The sequence below is a fragment of the Sander lucioperca genome, chromosome 15 (genome assembly GCF_008315115.2).
Source record: "Sander lucioperca isolate FBNREF2018 chromosome 15, SLUC_FBN_1.2, whole genome shotgun sequence".
NCBI classification, from domain to species: domain Eukaryota; kingdom Metazoa; phylum Chordata; class Actinopteri; order Perciformes; family Percidae; genus Sander; species Sander lucioperca.
The window spans coordinates 18603152-18621155 of NC_050187.1; the positions used below are offsets into that span (position 1 = coordinate 18603152).

The 18004-nt window shown below is 40.0% G+C and overlaps 2 protein-coding genes across 2 annotated transcripts; one reads left to right on the forward strand and one right to left on the reverse strand.

Moving 5' to 3' along the window:
* Positions 1-13080: 13080 nt before the first annotated feature.
* On the forward strand, positions 13081-14499 carry si:ch211-217g15.3 (uncharacterized protein LOC368914 homolog). Its single transcript, XM_031304190.2, has 4 exons — positions 13081-13171; positions 13325-13388; positions 13538-13575; positions 13663-14499. The coding sequence occupies exons 1-4, from the start codon at positions 13164-13166 to the stop codon at positions 14387-14389; spliced, it is 837 nt and encodes a 278-aa protein (XP_031160050.1). The 5' UTR covers positions 13081-13163; the 3' UTR covers positions 14390-14499.
* Positions 14500-14529: 30 nt separating this feature from the next.
* Positions 14530-16426, reverse strand: fuom (fucose mutarotase). Its single transcript, XM_031304204.2, has 6 exons — positions 16182-16426; positions 15876-15944; positions 15724-15794; positions 15492-15590; positions 15313-15386; positions 14530-14926 (listed from the first exon to the last, which is right to left on the reverse strand). The coding sequence occupies exons 1-6, from the start codon at positions 16264-16266 to the stop codon at positions 14860-14862; spliced, it is 465 nt and encodes a 154-aa protein (XP_031160064.1). The 5' UTR covers positions 16267-16426; the 3' UTR covers positions 14530-14859.
* Positions 16427-18004: the final 1578 nt, after the last annotated feature.

The following is an 18004-nucleotide window of genomic DNA, read 5'->3' on the forward strand; positions in this document are numbered from 1 at the left end:
AAATCAAACCTTGTATCATTGTACCAAATAGTGAGTTGACTACTCATTATCAAAAAGAAAAACAAAAGTGGAGCAGTTTGGGATTTTGGGAAATGCACTTATTAGCTTTCTTGCTTCAAGCTAGCTGTTTTCCCCTGTTTTCAGTCCTTGTGCTAAGCTAAGCTGAAACCTGCTGGATGTAGCTTCATATTTACAGTGACTATGTATGAGAGTATGGTATTGATCTTATCTCAAGAAATGTCCAAAATGTCAGACTTCTCCTTTAATGGTTGGCAGATACAGGTACTATCTTTAATGTTTTTTTGTTGTTGCTTTTTTGTAAATCTCAATCCAAACAAGATATTAAGTACAAGATGGCTTATCTTATTATCCACCAGAGCAAAGCAGTGCACCAAAAACAACATTTCATTTGCCATTAAAGAGAACTTGCTGTGTGTTTTAAGTCATATTTAGTACATGATACTTCTACTTTTAATGTATTGTAACGTATGGTTTCAAGGACTTGTTGCTATTCAGAGCAAATAACTTAATTTTGTGAGAGTGACTTGTTTGGACCTATGAAGCAGTATCACACAGTTTCAGAGGGGACTTATAGACATATTTCTGATGCATATTTCCTCAAAGCTTGTGACTCACACAACCTGACTTAAAAACACAGATTTCAAAAGATCTTCTAAGCATGTAAATAAATTATAATCAATAATTATACTTGTGGCTCTGATAATGTTGACCACAGAGGAGCCGGAACTGGAACAAATTAGGGTCACATGGCATTCTTGTGCTGGCTCTAGATTGTGGGAATATCCCTTTGCATTTGGCTACAGATACTTCAAGCCATCACACGCCTACCTTTTAACTTTAGGCAAATGCTGTACTTCATCGCACATGTAAATATAAATTCTACATAATAATATTGTTTAATTAAATGTATATTTAGGGTTTCTGTGAGAATGTGAGTGTGTGCCTGTGATCTCAGCGCAGTGACAACTTGAACAAATACGCTGAGTTGATTCTTCTAAGATTACAATAGATTCCACGTCCTCTCACGACGCTCTGAAAGAGATGGGAGGGCACAGCAGAGGCCCCTGAATAAACAACCATTAAATTCTCCCTGCGCCTGTATGAGGAGATACGTCAGACTTGGGGCTGTGCTTTAAACAAACCAAAACACGAAAGCACAAAGAAACAGAAGTAAATGTTGAAAAAAAGAAAATTGTTTGAATAAGGAAGCCCATTTTACCTTAATTACTTAATCTTTTTTATATTGGTTGCTTGGAAAAAGAGTCAGATTAGTCGACAGCCGGATAAGGCAAAGAAGATGGGTGGAGGGAGAGAAGAGGGGGATGAAGTGGATGAAGGAGAAGATGAAAGCTTTGTTGTGCTGATGCTTAATGAGCTGGAAAACACAATTGAACTACTCTGACTGTGGAAATTGCTGTGAGGGCATCGTAAATTAGTGCCAGTGTGGGAGCTAGCCTGCTGACAGAAAAGGAGCTTTGTGTGGTAAAGGCTTCTTCACAGGCCTGCAGCCACGAAGATCCTCACAGCGGTGTCATGGCTTGATCTGTCACACGACTAGGAGTTTGGTGGTTACTCATGGATGAGGGAACTGTTTGGCAGCATTTTTGTGCACTCATTTGCCAATGTGATTCTCCACTCCACCATCTTACCTGTTGATCTGTGTTAATGAAAACATTTACCTTATTCACCTCCATCCTTCTGACCTAAGGCTCTTAATATTTTGCAGTCCATCCGTTCTCTGTGTCCTGCTACCAGTAGACTCTTATTCTATAAACAGGGAGACCAGATAAATAACAGACAGACGAAGATACAACATAGTGGGTAAGGGAGCGAAGAGGAGATGGGTCTCACTCTTTTCTGATATTTAGTGAACTCCAAAGGGTGACTCTTCATTCTGGCTTTGCAGGCTTGGCACATGCCTTCTGTTACTAAGTGGCTTCATATTGAAAGGCTCTGCAGCCACTATTCTCTCTCCCACTGGGTGCCAGCCTCTCTGCCCTGGCAGCTGCTGGGCTTTAGAATAGACTCATAGTTTCCCCTCTGCAGGTGAGCTGCACAGCCAAAACAGGGCCCCTCAAAGGCCCTTTCAGAGCCTCAATAGGAAACTGACTTGGGGAAAGAGGAACGAGCACACAATGGCCGCCTTCTCTGGACACAGAGAAGATGGAGATGAGCTATTGGGGTGCTGCTTTAGTGCTGTTTATAGCCATGTCGAGGAGAGGTGATGAGAGAAGAGAGGAGAGGATGAGTTCCCCCTGTTAAGTTTTTGAAGGCGTGGTTCTGTCTCCTCTGTAATGCTCTGCTACTGCAGAGCGGGGATGTCCTGTCATCCTGCATCTCTGATGTAATTGCTGTGCCTTTGAAACCTGATGAAACAAAATATTTTTTCCGTGTCCTGAGGTGACGGGGGGTGACACTCACCTCGTATCCACACCTCCCCTTTTTCCAACCCGTCCCCTCCACTCCCATCCCAGACCACTGGAAGTCCCTTTCGCCCTGGCAAAACTCTTCTCATGCAGGCAGGAAAGAATGCAACTCCCTCTGCTCTCTCTCACCTCCTTTTCATACTTTGCTTTTTAACTTTTATTAGCAACAGCTTTCACTGACATATGAAGAGTTGGCAACTGAGAGATAGGGCGAGGGAGGGGATGAGAGATGGAGAGAGGGTTTAAAAGTGTGGGGATGGAGAGAAGCGATGAAGGAAAGGAAATGAGGGTTATCCTTTCTCTTTGTTTGGTAATTGCAGCGTGGCCACATCCTGTCAAACTAGAACAAAAAACAGAAATACAATTTGCCAACCTGGATCTCTGCTTTCAAATTATGACTGGGAGCTAATTCACTATTATGGTTTAATGTCTCACTTATCATATTGTGAGTACATTTTCCATATATTGTGGTTTCTTATGGTTCTTTTAACCCATTTGAGAACTTAGCAGTCTATACGTTTACTCTGTGATTTGGTCACATACCGCTCCCTACACAAACCTTAGAGGAAAAATCAAAAAATTTTACCTGCTATCCAGCGGCAAATTGTAGCTATTTCCTTGATCTCACAGATGTCTACTGTCTGCCCGGATTGATAAAATGTTTGTTTTGGGGCAAAATGTTAAAAGCTAAAATTTCTAAATACTAAGCCATTTGAATTTGTTTGAAATTGTGACAGAAAAGTAACAGCCCCACCTCTGCATGAAATCTTAATACTTAATATTTCTTCTGAAACTTGAATGAATTTGTTCTGGTAAAACAGCCCGTGTGATTTAATAGCATGAGCATGTGGTTACATCTTTACCATGTGTTTATGAATACTTTAGTCAAAATCCTATCAAAGTGAATGATGGGGATTGTAATTTAAAATGTTGCCCAAATTACCGGCTCCTGCAAAATACAGAAATATTTCTGCAGCATGTTCTTTTGTTATTGCTTACATTTCACATGAGATTTTAAACACACAGGCGTCTGAGAGATTATGGAGTCTTTAGCTGTCTAATATAATTAAGTTGGGTAAGGAGATGCTATCAGTCCCTGTCTCATTTTTCCTCTCTTTTCTTTCTCTCTCCCTCCTTCCTTCTCCTTCTCTAATCAGTTCCACTCTGTTATTGCTGGCCCCGGGCTGTTTACCTCTTTTCTAAACTGCTTTCACAAGCATGACACCAAAGCCTGCTCAAATGTCTATTAGCCCCTTTAGACACACAGTCACTGTGTGGCTGAACTTACAGCAGTTGTTGCCATCATTATGGAATCAATGCTCGCTGATCTGATGTTTCTCACACCTTCTTAAACCAGGAATATTTTTTCCTTCTGTCAACCACTTTTGAAAAGTTAGAGCTTTCATGGCAGCGCAGAGGGCAGAGCAGACTGGCAGAGACAGACTGTAGTCGCAGCCCTGCAGGACATTAAATGCTATGAAATCAGGACAGACAGTTCAACATAAGGTCTGAGGACAGACATGCTCATAAATGCACCGTGCTTCATGTACTATTTGCTCTGAGGTTTTGAGAAGAAAGAAGCATTTCCTGCAGTCAGGCCAGCTGGGATAGATTTAGTGACATTAGTAAATTCCCATTCTGGCAAGCATCTTTTCTCAAAGATAAGCTCATAGGGCTATGTAAACCAATAATGTAAAAGTAACCCTCTTTAGTGAGACACATCTTGTGTTGGCTTATTTGGACACCGTGGGCATCATTATTGTGTGTAATTTGCAAAGATTGCTGTGACTTTTGAGTTGAACCTCTCTCTGTCTCTTTGTTGACTTGCATGAATAGTTCCTGAAATGTTGCAATCTTTGCTCATATGAAAAAAACTCCTGCTGTGTGCCTGTAGGCCAATACAATATATTAACTCATGGTCTGTGTACCTCTTAATGCCTTGTTTGAGTACTCAATCTCTGACTTTCTTCACTTCATCATATGATGAAGAGACCAAGGGAGAAAGATTGCATATTACTCCCAGACCTTATATGTGTTCCTCCAGGCGGTGACACACAGCTCTGAATCAAAGCTTAACAAACAATCAAAATTCTCTTCTCCCCAACCTGCTGCTAAATAAAATGTGGATAAAAGAAACACCCCTGACATTCTAGTAGATTATGTACTTCTTCATGTTATACCTTTATGTCACAGTGCACTGTATAAGAGCATGTAAATGTACACCTAAACATTTAATTAAACATTGCTTAGAGCATTGAGTCACTGATTATGTCTTCAAAAAGCAAATTGAACTCAGTGAGAAATTTCAAATCAGAAATCACTTTCAATAAATGTGTGACTTTCAATTGGCACTGAGGAACTAAAGAAACTAAAACTTGTATTATAATTAATATATATTAATCTTCACAGTTTAGATTAACTTCAACAATCATATTCTCATAATCAGAAATATCTAAATCGAACAAAAGAACCGTATAAACATCGCTGCAGTGTGTCTCCTTATATGGCGTCTATGTAAATATGTCCAACAGCAATAATCTTATCACTGGAGACATATATAATAGTGTGACACTTATTTATACCTTGAGCTGGTGGGATTAAGCTACTGTTATTATACTTTAGTTTGACAGAAAAGCAATAAGCAATGCATTCAAAAGACTAGTGCTGTCCTTTAACGCAAATTAGATACAGCAGCTAGAAAGTGGCAGCAAGTTATCATATATCAGTGATGGTGAGCCCTTTCCCTTTCATGCTGTGTCTGTCTTTACTCCCCTGTTGTCTGCGTTTTGCAGGTATGTAATTATGGTTTGAAAAGGTTGGAGCCAGACTTTCCACAGGGCACAGCGTGGGAACAAAGCAGGGTCTGGGAGGTGAGGTCAGGGAGCACAGCGGCTGCACAGCAGCTCCAAACTACAGAGATAGACATCTAGGGACAGTCATCTCCCTCAAATGAAAGTCTGTTAGTGGAGCCTATTCAGAGGTCTGACTCACATCCTCTAACTGTGCCAAGGATAGTTTACGTGGCATTGAATGATGTGTAATGAGCAACGTTGCAATCTGGCATGAATGGAGGTTGTTACGGTAACTACAGTTGATGAATGATGCATTACATACTGTATAACAGGATTCCTCAAATCCAATACAATTTGTCATTTTGACGCACCACCCTTTGACTGAACATTGGAGAGCAGAAACAATTATACAAAGGAGCAAATAGACATGGTAAGTAGTTATTAAATATTGGAAATAGCACTGCTTGATAAAATGAGGCAGTTTATAAGATAATCAATACATTTTATATACTGTATCTTAAAACAAATGTTGATACATCAGTTGATGTATATCTAATATAATAATCATTTGTAAGTGTTTTTATGTTTTATGTTTTATTTTTGGAGATTGTTAGATCAAAACATTTAACCCCTAATGTTTCCAACATTTGCCTCACATTTCTTTTGCAGCATCAGAACATAAATAGAGTATAACAACTTCACATTTTTAAATTCAAGATGCCTTTTTTATTACATTAAATGTAAAATTTAAAAAGCCTTATTTATTACTGTATTCACAGTTCCCTCCAATTCAGATAACAAAATATTCTTGGAAAACATTGACTTTGCCTAGAAAATCAACAATTCTTCCCATCTGTATTTGTAATGATGGGCCAACATCCACTCCCTGTCCTCATCCTGACATGACAACAGACTCATAATAGTCTGTTTTAAACTTAAAACATAGTTGTCTTTATATTATGTGTGGTGCTACTTATCATTGGGCCTCTTTCCTGTAACATGAGATCAGTGGGTTAGGAAAACTTTGGGACAGTGTGTTGATGCTGTTAAATTTCTTTCAACGCTGACACAATCGTACGGTGCTGGAAAATTTACATTAGCTTTTTGGAGAAGTTAAGATTAGATCCCTCTATGGTGGAAAACAGCATTGCTGTAATGCCAAGTCTGCATATGAAAAACAATGAAGCAGTTGCTCCAATTAGTTGTGGATAAATGACGAAGACCAAAGATTAAGTAATCATTTAATTTAAATAGTTGGGTTTGACATTCTTTGTCATCAGCAAGTCTGTAATTACTAAGTAACAAAGAAACCATTGGCATTTGAAGTAGAAGATGCACAAAAAGTAGGCATACATCGCTGAGATACAAATAACTTTTAATTAATTTGTACAAATTCTTATAGGCTGAGCTTGTTATTTCTCATCATAAAGGAGTGTATGATCCTCAAAAGATTAGAGCTCTGTCAACAGATCTATCTGTATTGATAAAAAAAAAGCAGAGAAGAGAGTAAAACGTTGGATCAGCCGACATAACTGCACAGAGCGGGCACATGTTTCTTTAATAAGGATGAAAGCACCGCACTCTTGTAACCGGATCTCTCTGTAGCGGGCAGCTTTCCATCAAGGAACAGCAGGATCCTCTCTTTAACCCAGGAGCATCAGGAGAGATGGGACTGTGACACGCAAACTCAAACACACACACAGACACAAACACAACTTCAGAGCGTGACCGACACCGAGAGGATTTCTGTGATCTAATGGATACAATGTGCTGTAAATATCAAAGAAAGGGTCAGCAGTGAAGGCGGTGTGAAGAACATCTGTAACACCTGTACTTACTGTTAACACCTGTACTCACCGTCGCGCCTCTCTGTCGTCATGACAGTGTTTCACAGGGTGTGAGCCCCGCTGAGTGCATCAAGCTGACGGCTCTATGGTGCTGGGGGTCAGAGGTTAAAGGTTAGGGGTACTCCAGCTGGCAGCCAGGGCCATGGTGGACTCCAGTGAGGAGGCATTCAGTGGCTGGAGCGGGAGGGGGAGGCAGAGGAGGGAAGGAGGTCCAAGTTGTTTCTCTTTATGTCTTGTTTGATGTACTCCACCCTCAAGGCCTTTTTTTACTCTTCTGGCCAAATTACTATTCTCAGATGTTAGAAAAGGCAGAAAAAAATGTATGTAGCATTGTATAGACCTCTGTATCTCTTAAAGTAAAAGGGCTATCAAGGTTTTTATATGAACAATGGATGAGATCACTATGTTAGTTTAAGCTCACTGTTTTAGTTTTCCAGCCAGCAACTTTAACTCTAACCCTAACCCTAGAAAACTTAATGATATGTCAGTATTGTGTTCACAATTTGTTTCAGCTGCCCCCAAAGCGGCCAGAAAAATCAGTTGTTGCCGGTTTAAAGTTTAAGCTGAAACTACTGGGAGTGCATGTCAGCAGTCAAGTCGCTGCAGTTCCCTGGTTTATCCTGTAGGGCCGATCTCTTTATTAATGAGCCACATGGGCCAAGTGTTGGCATGATGTGTATTTCATTTAACAGAGTTTTCCAAAACATTAGTTCTCCTCGAGTGGAAAATGTGTTTAATGAGAAGCGTCCAAAACACAGTAAATAGCCATTACACTTACTTTAACAGGTCCCACATGTTTACTGAGTTTATGAGGGGTGTGATTGAGGCAGGATGAGGGTGTATGGTGTGCTTGTGTGTGTCTGTGTATGAGAGAGAGAGAGAGAGAAAGAGAGGGACCACCTGAGCTTTCCCTCTCATTATTGTGTTTATAATATAATATTTCCATGGTTGATACACACTGTCAAAGCAGTGTAATGGCTCCGTGTCAGCTTAAGCAGCTAGCGTCGCTAATGGCCATCTTTCACACAGATCCTTAGATCAGATTGTCAGATTAGCTGCCGTGGACACAAAGGTCAACCATATTCCTCTGTGTCTCCTCTCAGACAGACAAAGAGCTTCTCAGTCTTCTGTCATCAGTTACATAACAGACAGAAGGGAAAGTTCCTCTTTCTGTCTGTCTCTGGTGTAGCTGTGCAACTCCTCACCCACCTCCCCTCGTCTGCATTGACTGTCATCAGAGCTATTGTTGCTTTTACCTGTGGAGCCAGATAGTCAGGTGGCTCCGGGCCCCAGACTGACCTGCTCATCACTCCTCATTATACCCTCCTATAATCCCACCTGTTCATTGAGGAAGAGACATTTTATTAAGCATCAGCACTGAAACATGTTTAAGGCAGCATCACAAGCTGAAGTGCCTGCATGCAACTGTTGAGCAGATGGCTCACTAATTCTTTCTTTGGCCGCTTCATAAGTCTGACAGCTCCCCTGTTCACCAGACCATAGTCACAACATTTCATGTTCGCCTCCACTCCTCCATGGAGGTTTTTCCCCTAGCCCTGTAATTGGTGCGGTTAAACTCCACCGTGAGATGTCTAATGTGTGTTTAATGGGTGTTGGTGAAGCATCAATTAAGTTAATTGTAGATCATTGAGTTAATTTTAGTTATTTAGAAAACCTCAGCTTTCCTAAATGTTGTGAGTGTTGGGGGATATGACGGAAGACTGTGAGTAAGGACAGAGGGGTGGTTAGCCTCAAATACAGCCCTGTGCTCCGGGACGACCTTTATGGGATTTACTGATAGTAATGACGGTGATGATGAGGGTTGGGTGCTGATGATTGTTTTAGTGTGGAGGGGGGACTTTTCTGTCAATACGTTTATTGTCACGTTTCAAACAGCAACACGACATGTGTTAAGGTTTAGGGTGGAGTCTGATGTCTCCAGCTGATTCCTTTCTATTTGTTTCTTTAGCTGAAGAGAACTCTTGATAAAGACGCCACTATTAGTCATGTAGAAACATGATTGCATTCCTCACAGTCTTAGCAGTAATAAGCTGTTATTGGTTTTGAGACAGAGCCAGGAAATCAGATACTGCAATTAAAGTTACAACTCAAAGACAGTACTGTCATCAGTGGCAATGACATATTAATCTTCGATATCTGACTACACATTGTGCATGTGTGTGAGTAAGTGGTACTGAGCACACATGCCTTAATGCTCATATACAAACACTCATACACCTCATGCAACAACTGTGTAGTAGAAACATGAAGAAAAATGAAGCCAAGATTATTCATTTCAAAATGGGAATTTAGTCAAATATTCATTTTGGTGGTTTCCCACATAAATTGCTGCAAGCTGCAACATTTGGAGCATTTTTACCGGCATAAATCATGACTTAATGCTACATTTAAATAGTTACAGACAGGCAATTTATTCTTGGCTCACTCCACGCATTTTGTGCAATTACAGCATGTGACTGTGTGTGTTTTATAGTTTATTGGCAGTGATCATTACCTGCTGACAACTCCCACTGGTCTTTATTGTTGCCCTTTTATTTTCTAAAAGGCTTGTCATTCACATGATACATATGCATTTGCACAGTATCATTTGTGTCAGGGCACAATCTGTACACACCACATATAAAGATTCAATTATCCTCACATCACCTGCAGCCAATTTGAAAGAAGGGAAGCTGGGGCTCATAAGAAAATATTAATATGAACGTCCGTTACATTCAAGCCATTGCTAAATGAGTTGCTACAAAGCTAATTAAGACTATCAGCTCCACACAACTCTCTCTGTATTTCTCAGTATGTTCAGAAGATTGTGTCGTCCGGCGACTTTTTTAATCCTCCGTGTCCTCCTTGGGTACTAGCAACTGTGTGGAGGAGGGATGGGGGCTGTGCGCGATCACGAAAGGCTTGTATCATGTGGACGTGCCCACAGTTTTGTTGTCATTACTTAGAATTCCTCATGGGGGTGACAGAAACTACCGCACTATAGCTTCACATATTTCAAAATGCCTGAATCTGAATGCATGCAATTTAAAGTTCACACATTGGTATTCATACTGCTCCTGTGTCACACAGACTTTCCAGTGTTGTTCTGAAAAACTACCTCTAACCTTTTGACTAATAGCACTACTGCTTTTAAACTTTCTGACACTTCATCACCTTATAGTGGAGTGATCGAGACACAATTCAGTCCGATGGAGAGCGATTCATTTGCTGAGCCTCAGCACTCTGCCAACCAGAGGCTGGTTAAACCACAGAGGAGAGTGTTTTCCTGTAAGCCTGTGGGACCATCAAAAGTTCAGGGAGCAGAGTCCTGTGGTCAATCTGGGCTAGTAGATGCCAGGCCTCTGGGCTTCACATGAAAGCTGTTTCACTGATGTGTGTGGGACACAGGGGGTGGATTGGTAGAAACTTCAGCACACTTTATCCATCAAATCTCACTTTCAAGGCTTGGAGCAGCGGGATGTCTTCTCTCAAAGTTGTGGTTTCTGGGAGACCAACAGAACATTTACATAATGGCTCACATCATACTACTCAATGTCAGTTTAACAGCCAGTGCACAGTATCACCAGTATGAATCTAGCAGCAATGTTTTTATGATTATCTTCATGAAGACAGTCTTATTTAAAGAAAAAATTGACATTTTAGAAAAATGTGCTTATTCACTTTTTTGCTGAGAGTTAAAAGAGATTTGTACCTCTCTCTATCGATCTTCTCATCTAATTCTTAGAGAAAAAGTACATTTCCGAAAATGTCTAACCATTCTCAAACATCTTAAAGATGTTTGGCATTTGCTTGCTTAGGGAAAAGCCTTTTATAGTAGACCACTCAGTGACTTGGGAGTGGGGCTAGTCGAGGGGTAACATTGGACTTGTACATATGGATCTGATAGAGAGGGCAGATAACCAGCAGACGCAGTGGAGCCATCCTTCGAACAGAGCAGGAAGTATGTGGCGTGTCTGTCTGCTCCTGTTGTATGGTATAGTGTGTGTGTGTGTGTATGTGTGTGTGCTGAATCCTGTTGTCATGAGACATTATTAACCCATATGTTAACTTAATGACTCTCCTACTGTTGTATGAACAGTGAAAGAGGTCGGTGAAGAGTTCTACAGTCGTAACGGTCTCCTAAGATGTAAACTCTCATGAGCTGCATCGCAGCAGCTTGAGAGAGGGCCCGCCAGATGCTGAAACCGTGAAATGAAGTAACATACTTTCAGGGTGTATATGTTACATTATATTAGTTTATGGCTGTGTATTGCAACTTACAGATGTTTAACATAGCTTCAAAGTTTTCTGTCTTGGCCACATATCAGAAAAAATGGATTCATAAAGTGATTAGTTGTATTCCACATCACTCATGAAGCTGTTTTATTCTGAAACAGTTTTACAGTGTGATATGATTTTGGCATGGACGTAGATTAGAGCTGACACATTCAACAGTTGCTTCAGTAAGTGTTTTTGGCTGGCACTAAGATCACAGACCGATCATCTGCCTCCAATCTGTCCTCCTGCAGTGGGTGTGTATGTGAAGGGTAATTAGCCATTTTAAATGATTGAAGCTGTACGCAGGAGGGAGTCTGTCTGAGAAAGTTCCTGTGAAAGTAAGCCAAGCACAGGGAGTATGTGTATCACTGCTTCATGGTAATATTATACATATACAAGACTTGACTTTTCATACAACTCTAAATAATATGCATTTTTATGCACACCGTCCCTTCTTCTGAATAAATAATTGGCCAGTTAGCGTATACATAAATCCCAATTCACTGTATTTAATTAAAAGTAAAGCAGAAGTATATGATGTTGTGTTGTGTACAAATAAATGACACACTGAGCCTCCAAAGCATGAATAGTCAGGTCTCAGCTTCTGCAATAACAGAAAACAGGAAATCAACAAGGTTATTGCCATATTATTATAACCTTTATTTAATCAGGTAAGTCCCACTGAGATTGAAATCTCGTTGACAAGACCAAGAGTCTACAGCCATGCTAGCAGCTCTGTGAGGCTGTACCATATATACAGTGAAATATAAAAGAAACATGAAAAACATGAATAAACAAATTGGGTAACACTTTAATTTAGCATGTATAAGCAGTATATACACATTTAATAAATGGTTTATAACACACTATAATGTAGTAAGCAAATAAAAATATTTAGTGTGTCAGCAACTACAGTGTAACTTCATTTGCTGTGTATAAAGAGATAATTAATGAGAATATATTAAAACAGTTTGTACAGTAATAATGTCAAATATGTTTGGAGATGTTATTGCAGGCAAAAACTGTACATTAATAAAACCTTTAAACTGCTGCACACGACTACATTATAGTGGGTTATTAACCATTTATTAAATGTTTATGTACTGCCTATAAATATAAAATAGAGGGCCAATGACAAACTTCTGCATTCTGATGTTCACATGATCTAGTACAGAAACAAAGACTGACTTTATTTTGTGCTATAGTTACATTGAGCCCAGGTAATAGGGACAACCCTCTTAAGAAGATTGGAGAAATTATTACTGCAAGATAAAAATTGTCTCATGATAAAATATTTCAACCTCAGCTTTAAAGCCGTAGGGTGTTATAACATTGTGATCACTGATTGCTGAGAAGGAAGATTAATGTAGCCTAGTTATGAGACTGAATGAGTGTATTAGGTCAGCATAGAATTCAACTCTCTGCATGCAAGAGATCGTAAACAAGTTAACTTTGATCACAACAGAGTAAAATAACAAAGGTGAACTAAACCAAGAGTGAAATTAATCTTATTCAGGACAGATATACAGACAGCTATATGCAGTACATTCACACTTATTAGACTTGATGACAGAATGAGGAATTTAGCTGTAAATCAGTCATTGGCGCAGAGGAACTAAAATGTGGACAAAATATTGCTCAAAGCAGTGAATTACTTTCAGCTGACACTCCTGTATTCAGAGGATACAAAGGTCAAAAAATATAACTGGTTTATTGGTGGAACTTTGGTCCTTTGTTTCCACAGAAGGTGAAGTGAAAAATTTCTTGTTCAGATCCAAAACGTTGAGCTGAAAGCAAACATGTTCAGGTAAGATCTCTTCAAAAGTTTTCTGACTCTGATTGCAGTAGTTGTTAACTTGGTAAATGGTTTTAATGGTAAATGGTTTGTTTCTTTGACCGGACAAGGATCTGTTGTGTAATGTCTGTCACACACTTTAATCCAGAGTGTCTTCACTTGTAGGTTTTCTCAAATAGTCTGTTTTTCTCTGATATTTGGCATCACAGCAAAGCCATATAAACCCTGGGTATGTATATATTGGTCCTGGCTGTCCACAATATTACACTGTAGACTGTACAGCTTTGAATCATATGATAAATTATTCCTGATCAATTTAAAATGACAAACATGTTCGTTTTTGGACACAGTCATGTAATATTTGTGCTCTTTTCTCAGAACAAACTCACAGATGAAGCATTCCAGGATACCGTTATGTAAGTTTTAATTTCCTTAAACTAAACCTAAAGTGAGTCTCTTGGACTGAGGAAATGCAGACTGAGATTGCATGATTTTTATCTCAGGTCCATAGATGACAAAGGAAAGATGTCCTGGGGAGTGGAAGTGGAGCCTCCAGAGGACATGGATCAAACGGACTATGACATCGACCCTAGCATGATGATTTGGAAGAGTATGACAGGACAGGACAAACAGCCCCTGAAAGCCGAAGAAGACTTGGATGAGCTGTACCATCCTTCAATGGTTGATCTCCTCAAAGTTCAAATCCAAAACCTGGATGCCCTTCCTGCTGCCGACATCCAGACAGAGCCCTGGCGGGAAGATGCCAATGCAAAGAACAATCAGGAACCAGTGGAGGATAAAGATGCCATCGACCACCGTGATTTCAGTAAGGTGGCCTCAGACGAGCCTGAGCAGGACTGGGATGAAGTCTACCACAAAGCGAGGGAGGAGCTGGATGGACATCTGGCTCCACCAGTGGCTAAATACAAAGCTGGTGCAGAGGTCCGCGTTGCACACTCTGAACTAGAAAAGGATGAGGACGAGCTGTATCACCATGACCACCAGGGTCCACCTGTGCAGATGGAGTCGCTGAGCCGTGAGGTCATGGGTGAAAGTGAGGTCAGAGTTCACCTTCAACCAGAGGAGGACATGGACGACGTGTACCACAAAGATCTCCTGAAGCTCACCCCTTACCAAGATGATACTAAAGCTGCCGCTCCTGTTTATTTACCATCTCAGAGAAAGCACAGCGAACCAGAGGAAGATCTGGACGATCTCTACCACCGCTGATCCTTCAACAAACTCAACCTGTGTAGATCCGTATCATTTCAGATCAGACACAAACAAAGCTGAATAAATCAGAAGTGTAATTTGACTACATTAATACTGTCCTTAATAAGAATAAACACATCTCAATCTGACGATAAAGATGCTTTAACATACATATCAAAGACTTAATGTGTTTTATTTATTGAAATGTATGTATGACGGTAGTTACAAAAATACAAATAATTTCTGCTCCATGTAAACTGGAGATTTATCAGATAATATTTACAGTATTAATTACACATAACCAGGAACAAATGATGTTTTGAACTCACAGCATTTGGTCGAAACTAAACAAAATTGAAAATGGGTTTTATGCAAAAATATTCACCTTCTTTTGATGTTCATGAGAAAGAATTATAGTTGTAACTGAAATCATTAGATCATCATTACTTTACAATATGTGTGTGTGTGTGTGTGTGTGTGTGTGTGTATCACTGTAGCAGCTCAGCAGGAATGACCCCCTTCTTCAGTATCAGGTTACCATACAGAGATGTTTCCCTGTGTAGCCAGTGCAGAGGAAAATATTTATTTATTTATTTTAGGTGCATTTTCAGGTTTGAAAGAATTTGTGAGAGAGATTTCAAAGCATTCTGTTGTGCAAACCATAATCTCCAATTATTAAAATGTTAGTTATTTGTGAAAAACAAATCGCCTCCTACATCTCATATTTGTTTAGAAACTCGCATAGTGAATCAAGTGAAACAAAATGGCAATTCAGTCTGATTATCAGGCTTTCTGAAAATTAAATCTCATATCTGTCTTTCTTTTTTATTTTTATTTTTTTTTTTCTTCTACAATATGATGCATGCTTTTGTACTCATTTTGCAGACACAGGATAAAACATTCAGCTACAATATGCAAATGAAGGCAGAAAGAATACACACCCTGTTGCCACAACAGCGTAGGCTTTCTTGGCTCGTTCGTAGAAAGCAAACCTTTCCACCTTCTCAAGTGGAGTCTATATGTAAACAGAAAGCAACACACAGTCAAAAATCAAATGAACACAACGTTTTGCATCTTACTTACTGAAGTAATTAATCATTAGGTGGACAGTCTGTTTTACCTGAGACCCAGCCTGACCCAAGAGCCGTGTGTAGGTGCCCCACACAGGGACATCTAAACATCTCTGTTTGTCACTGTCTACCAGATCCATGACTGCAGCCTGTGGAAACATAGTAGCACAGGTTAAACAAATGAAATTCAAAAAGATAAAGTAGCCTACAGAAAAATGTACTCATTATTGCCATTAAGACATCACTCAGTGGTTTTAAACTTTAGATTTAAGGGTTCTGTACCGGAGAGGGGACATAGGTATCCAGGGGCAACAGCTTCAAAATGGCCTCCAAAAGCTGTGGGATTCCTAAACCTACATAAAGATCAGACACAGTTATAAATACTATACACAGTCACCCAACATTTGTATTTACAGAAAGATGTATTTACATACCATCAGCTCTTATTTCTTTTGGACCACTAGCACAAATGGAAGATGCTGGAAAGTTTGCATCAGCAAGAACTGAAAATAGAAAGAAAAACACTGAGTCGGTGAATGACTCAATGGACTACAACATGTTACAGTTGTGGCTTATGCCAGTCTACGGGTTAATGATCCTGTGAGTGCTGCTCTGTCTGACTCTTTACACTTGAACTTAGCCTACTACCCTACAGTGAGTACAGTACACACGTTATGGGCTATCAGCGCAAGGACACCCTACGAGAAAGGCAACCTGTGTGATCGAATTAAATATCATACCCAGTTCATCCCCGTGGCCCATTTTAGCGAGAGCATACAACATTTCAGGTGATAAAACAGAGGGGATTCCTCTCAGTACGACCATACTGCCACAAGAACCTCTTTGCTGGCAATGGCAGCAAGTGAGAGTAGTCACTCCAGTTTCCTTCCGGTTTCGTTTTAGTCAGCAAGAGACATCCTTGCCATGATGCTAGCAGACAAAAAAAGCCTATTAACGCAACAAAAGCCGTTTAGCGAGTTGTTAGTCTCACATGTGTGTTACTGTGCTAACTCATGTTGGTCATAAAGCCAAAGTTTCGGTCTGTCGGACGGAGGTTTTTGTAGGCTATTTAACTAGCTTGATATGTAACTTCTTCTTCTTTTGACGTTTTATGGCGGTTGTCAAACAACATTTCTCTGGCATTACCGCCACCTTCTGGACAGGAGTGTGGATTCCTCGTAAACTTTCTTTGTAGACGAAGGGACACGCGTCATGTGATCAGGGACCCTAATTTGATTGGTTAGAGGGGCGACCGCGTCGAGTTGCTTTTGCAAACTTGAAATTTAAATAGTATATGCTCATATCATCGCTCAAACACATTAATGTGTATGTCTGTAATCCTAGTTTTTAGGAGTTATTATTAGGCTATCTATTTTAGTTTTGTTCATGTAGGCGCATTGTAGGGTTTGGCTGTTAACTAAGGCAGGTGCGCATACACAAAAAGGCCTAAGTGTTACATGTCTTAATTAATATGTAATGTGGTTAATATTTAGCCCTACGTCATGTGTTGTGCAGTCACTTTTGCAACTGTAAAAGTTATCTAATGACATTGTGGAAGCCATGGCCTATAGCCTATATGAAGCTATAATGTCATTAGTCCGACAAAACTGCAAAGGCGGTTATACTTTGGTCTATGTTGTCTCTGACACCCTTGGGTGGGCATAATTCAAAGCAGACACCGGGGAATGTGATATTCCGACGCGGTCTCTAGTGCCAAGAATGTGAGATAATGAAAATATTTGTCAGATGAAAAGTCCACCCAACCTGTTATATCTGAGCCAGAGAAACTCTCAGCTGGATGGCAGAAAAATGCTGAGGAATCCGTTCTATGACCGCACATGGTTCTGTAAAAAAGCAAGAAAAAAAGCAACAGATCTGCATATAAAAAGGCTTTCATAAAAGTCAAGTCACAGCAGCATTGCAGGCTTGGGCTTACTTAGTGAATTTACAACCATTTAAGGCTACAGCTGCTGTTAATATTGAACAGGAGGACCATGTTGGTAGGCCTACTTTATTGCATGTTTTTAAATCTGCAAATATTAGCTGTAGGTCTATATGCTCATTATATTTCAGCATTCCAGAACCACAATGTATTTTGCTTTTTTCACTATACTTGAGATGTTATGTGTGCCTATGCTAAACTTTTGTGCTAATTGTGCAGGAAGAAATCACATTACACAAACCCTTTGCTAGGGAACTATACGTTTATTATGGAATCTAGGTCGACGTAGTTCCCTTTGAAAAATGATACATATTTGTAGATGCTTCATTTTTCCACCTTTGCTTTGAGTTATGCATGATGATAGAATGCTTTTAAGAGTAGCCTATGCATAGATCAGTGAGAAAAATGAGTAGGAAGCAAAAACATTGATAAAGTCACCTGCATGACTGAATGGCATGCACAGAGGCAGTGTAGTTTAGGAATATGAGAGTGGTTTTTGGAGAGTGATGGGAGAAAAGGCCCTTGCAGGAGCCAGGCCTGTCTGCCGGACTGAAAGCCCCTTTCTCCCTCTCTGGACCCATGCTGCTCTCTCTTTATTTCGGCTTCTTTAAATGAGTTTAT

Excerpts from the sequence above, each read along its gene's own strand:
- si:ch211-217g15.3 (XM_031304190.2), top strand. Across the intron at positions 13,389-13,537 it reads CAAAGCCATATAAACCCTGG|AACAAACTCACAGATGAAGC; the intron begins GTATGTATATAT and ends CTCTTTTCTCAG. Across the intron at positions 13,576-13,662 it reads GCATTCCAGGATACCGTTAT|GTCCATAGATGACAAAGGAA; the intron begins GTAAGTTTTAAT and ends TTTTTATCTCAG.
- fuom (XM_031304204.2), bottom strand. The coding sequence starts at position 16,266 with ATGGTCGTACTGAGAGGAATCCCCTCTGTTTTATCACCTGAAATGTTG. Across the intron at positions 15,945-16,181 it reads GGGCCACGGGGATGAACTGG|TTCTTGCTGATGCAAACTTT; the intron begins GTATGATATTTA and ends TTCTATTTTCAG. Across the intron at positions 15,795-15,875 it reads AAAAGAAATAAGAGCTGATG|GTTTAGGAATCCCACAGCTT; the intron begins GTATGTAAATAC and ends ATCTTTATGTAG.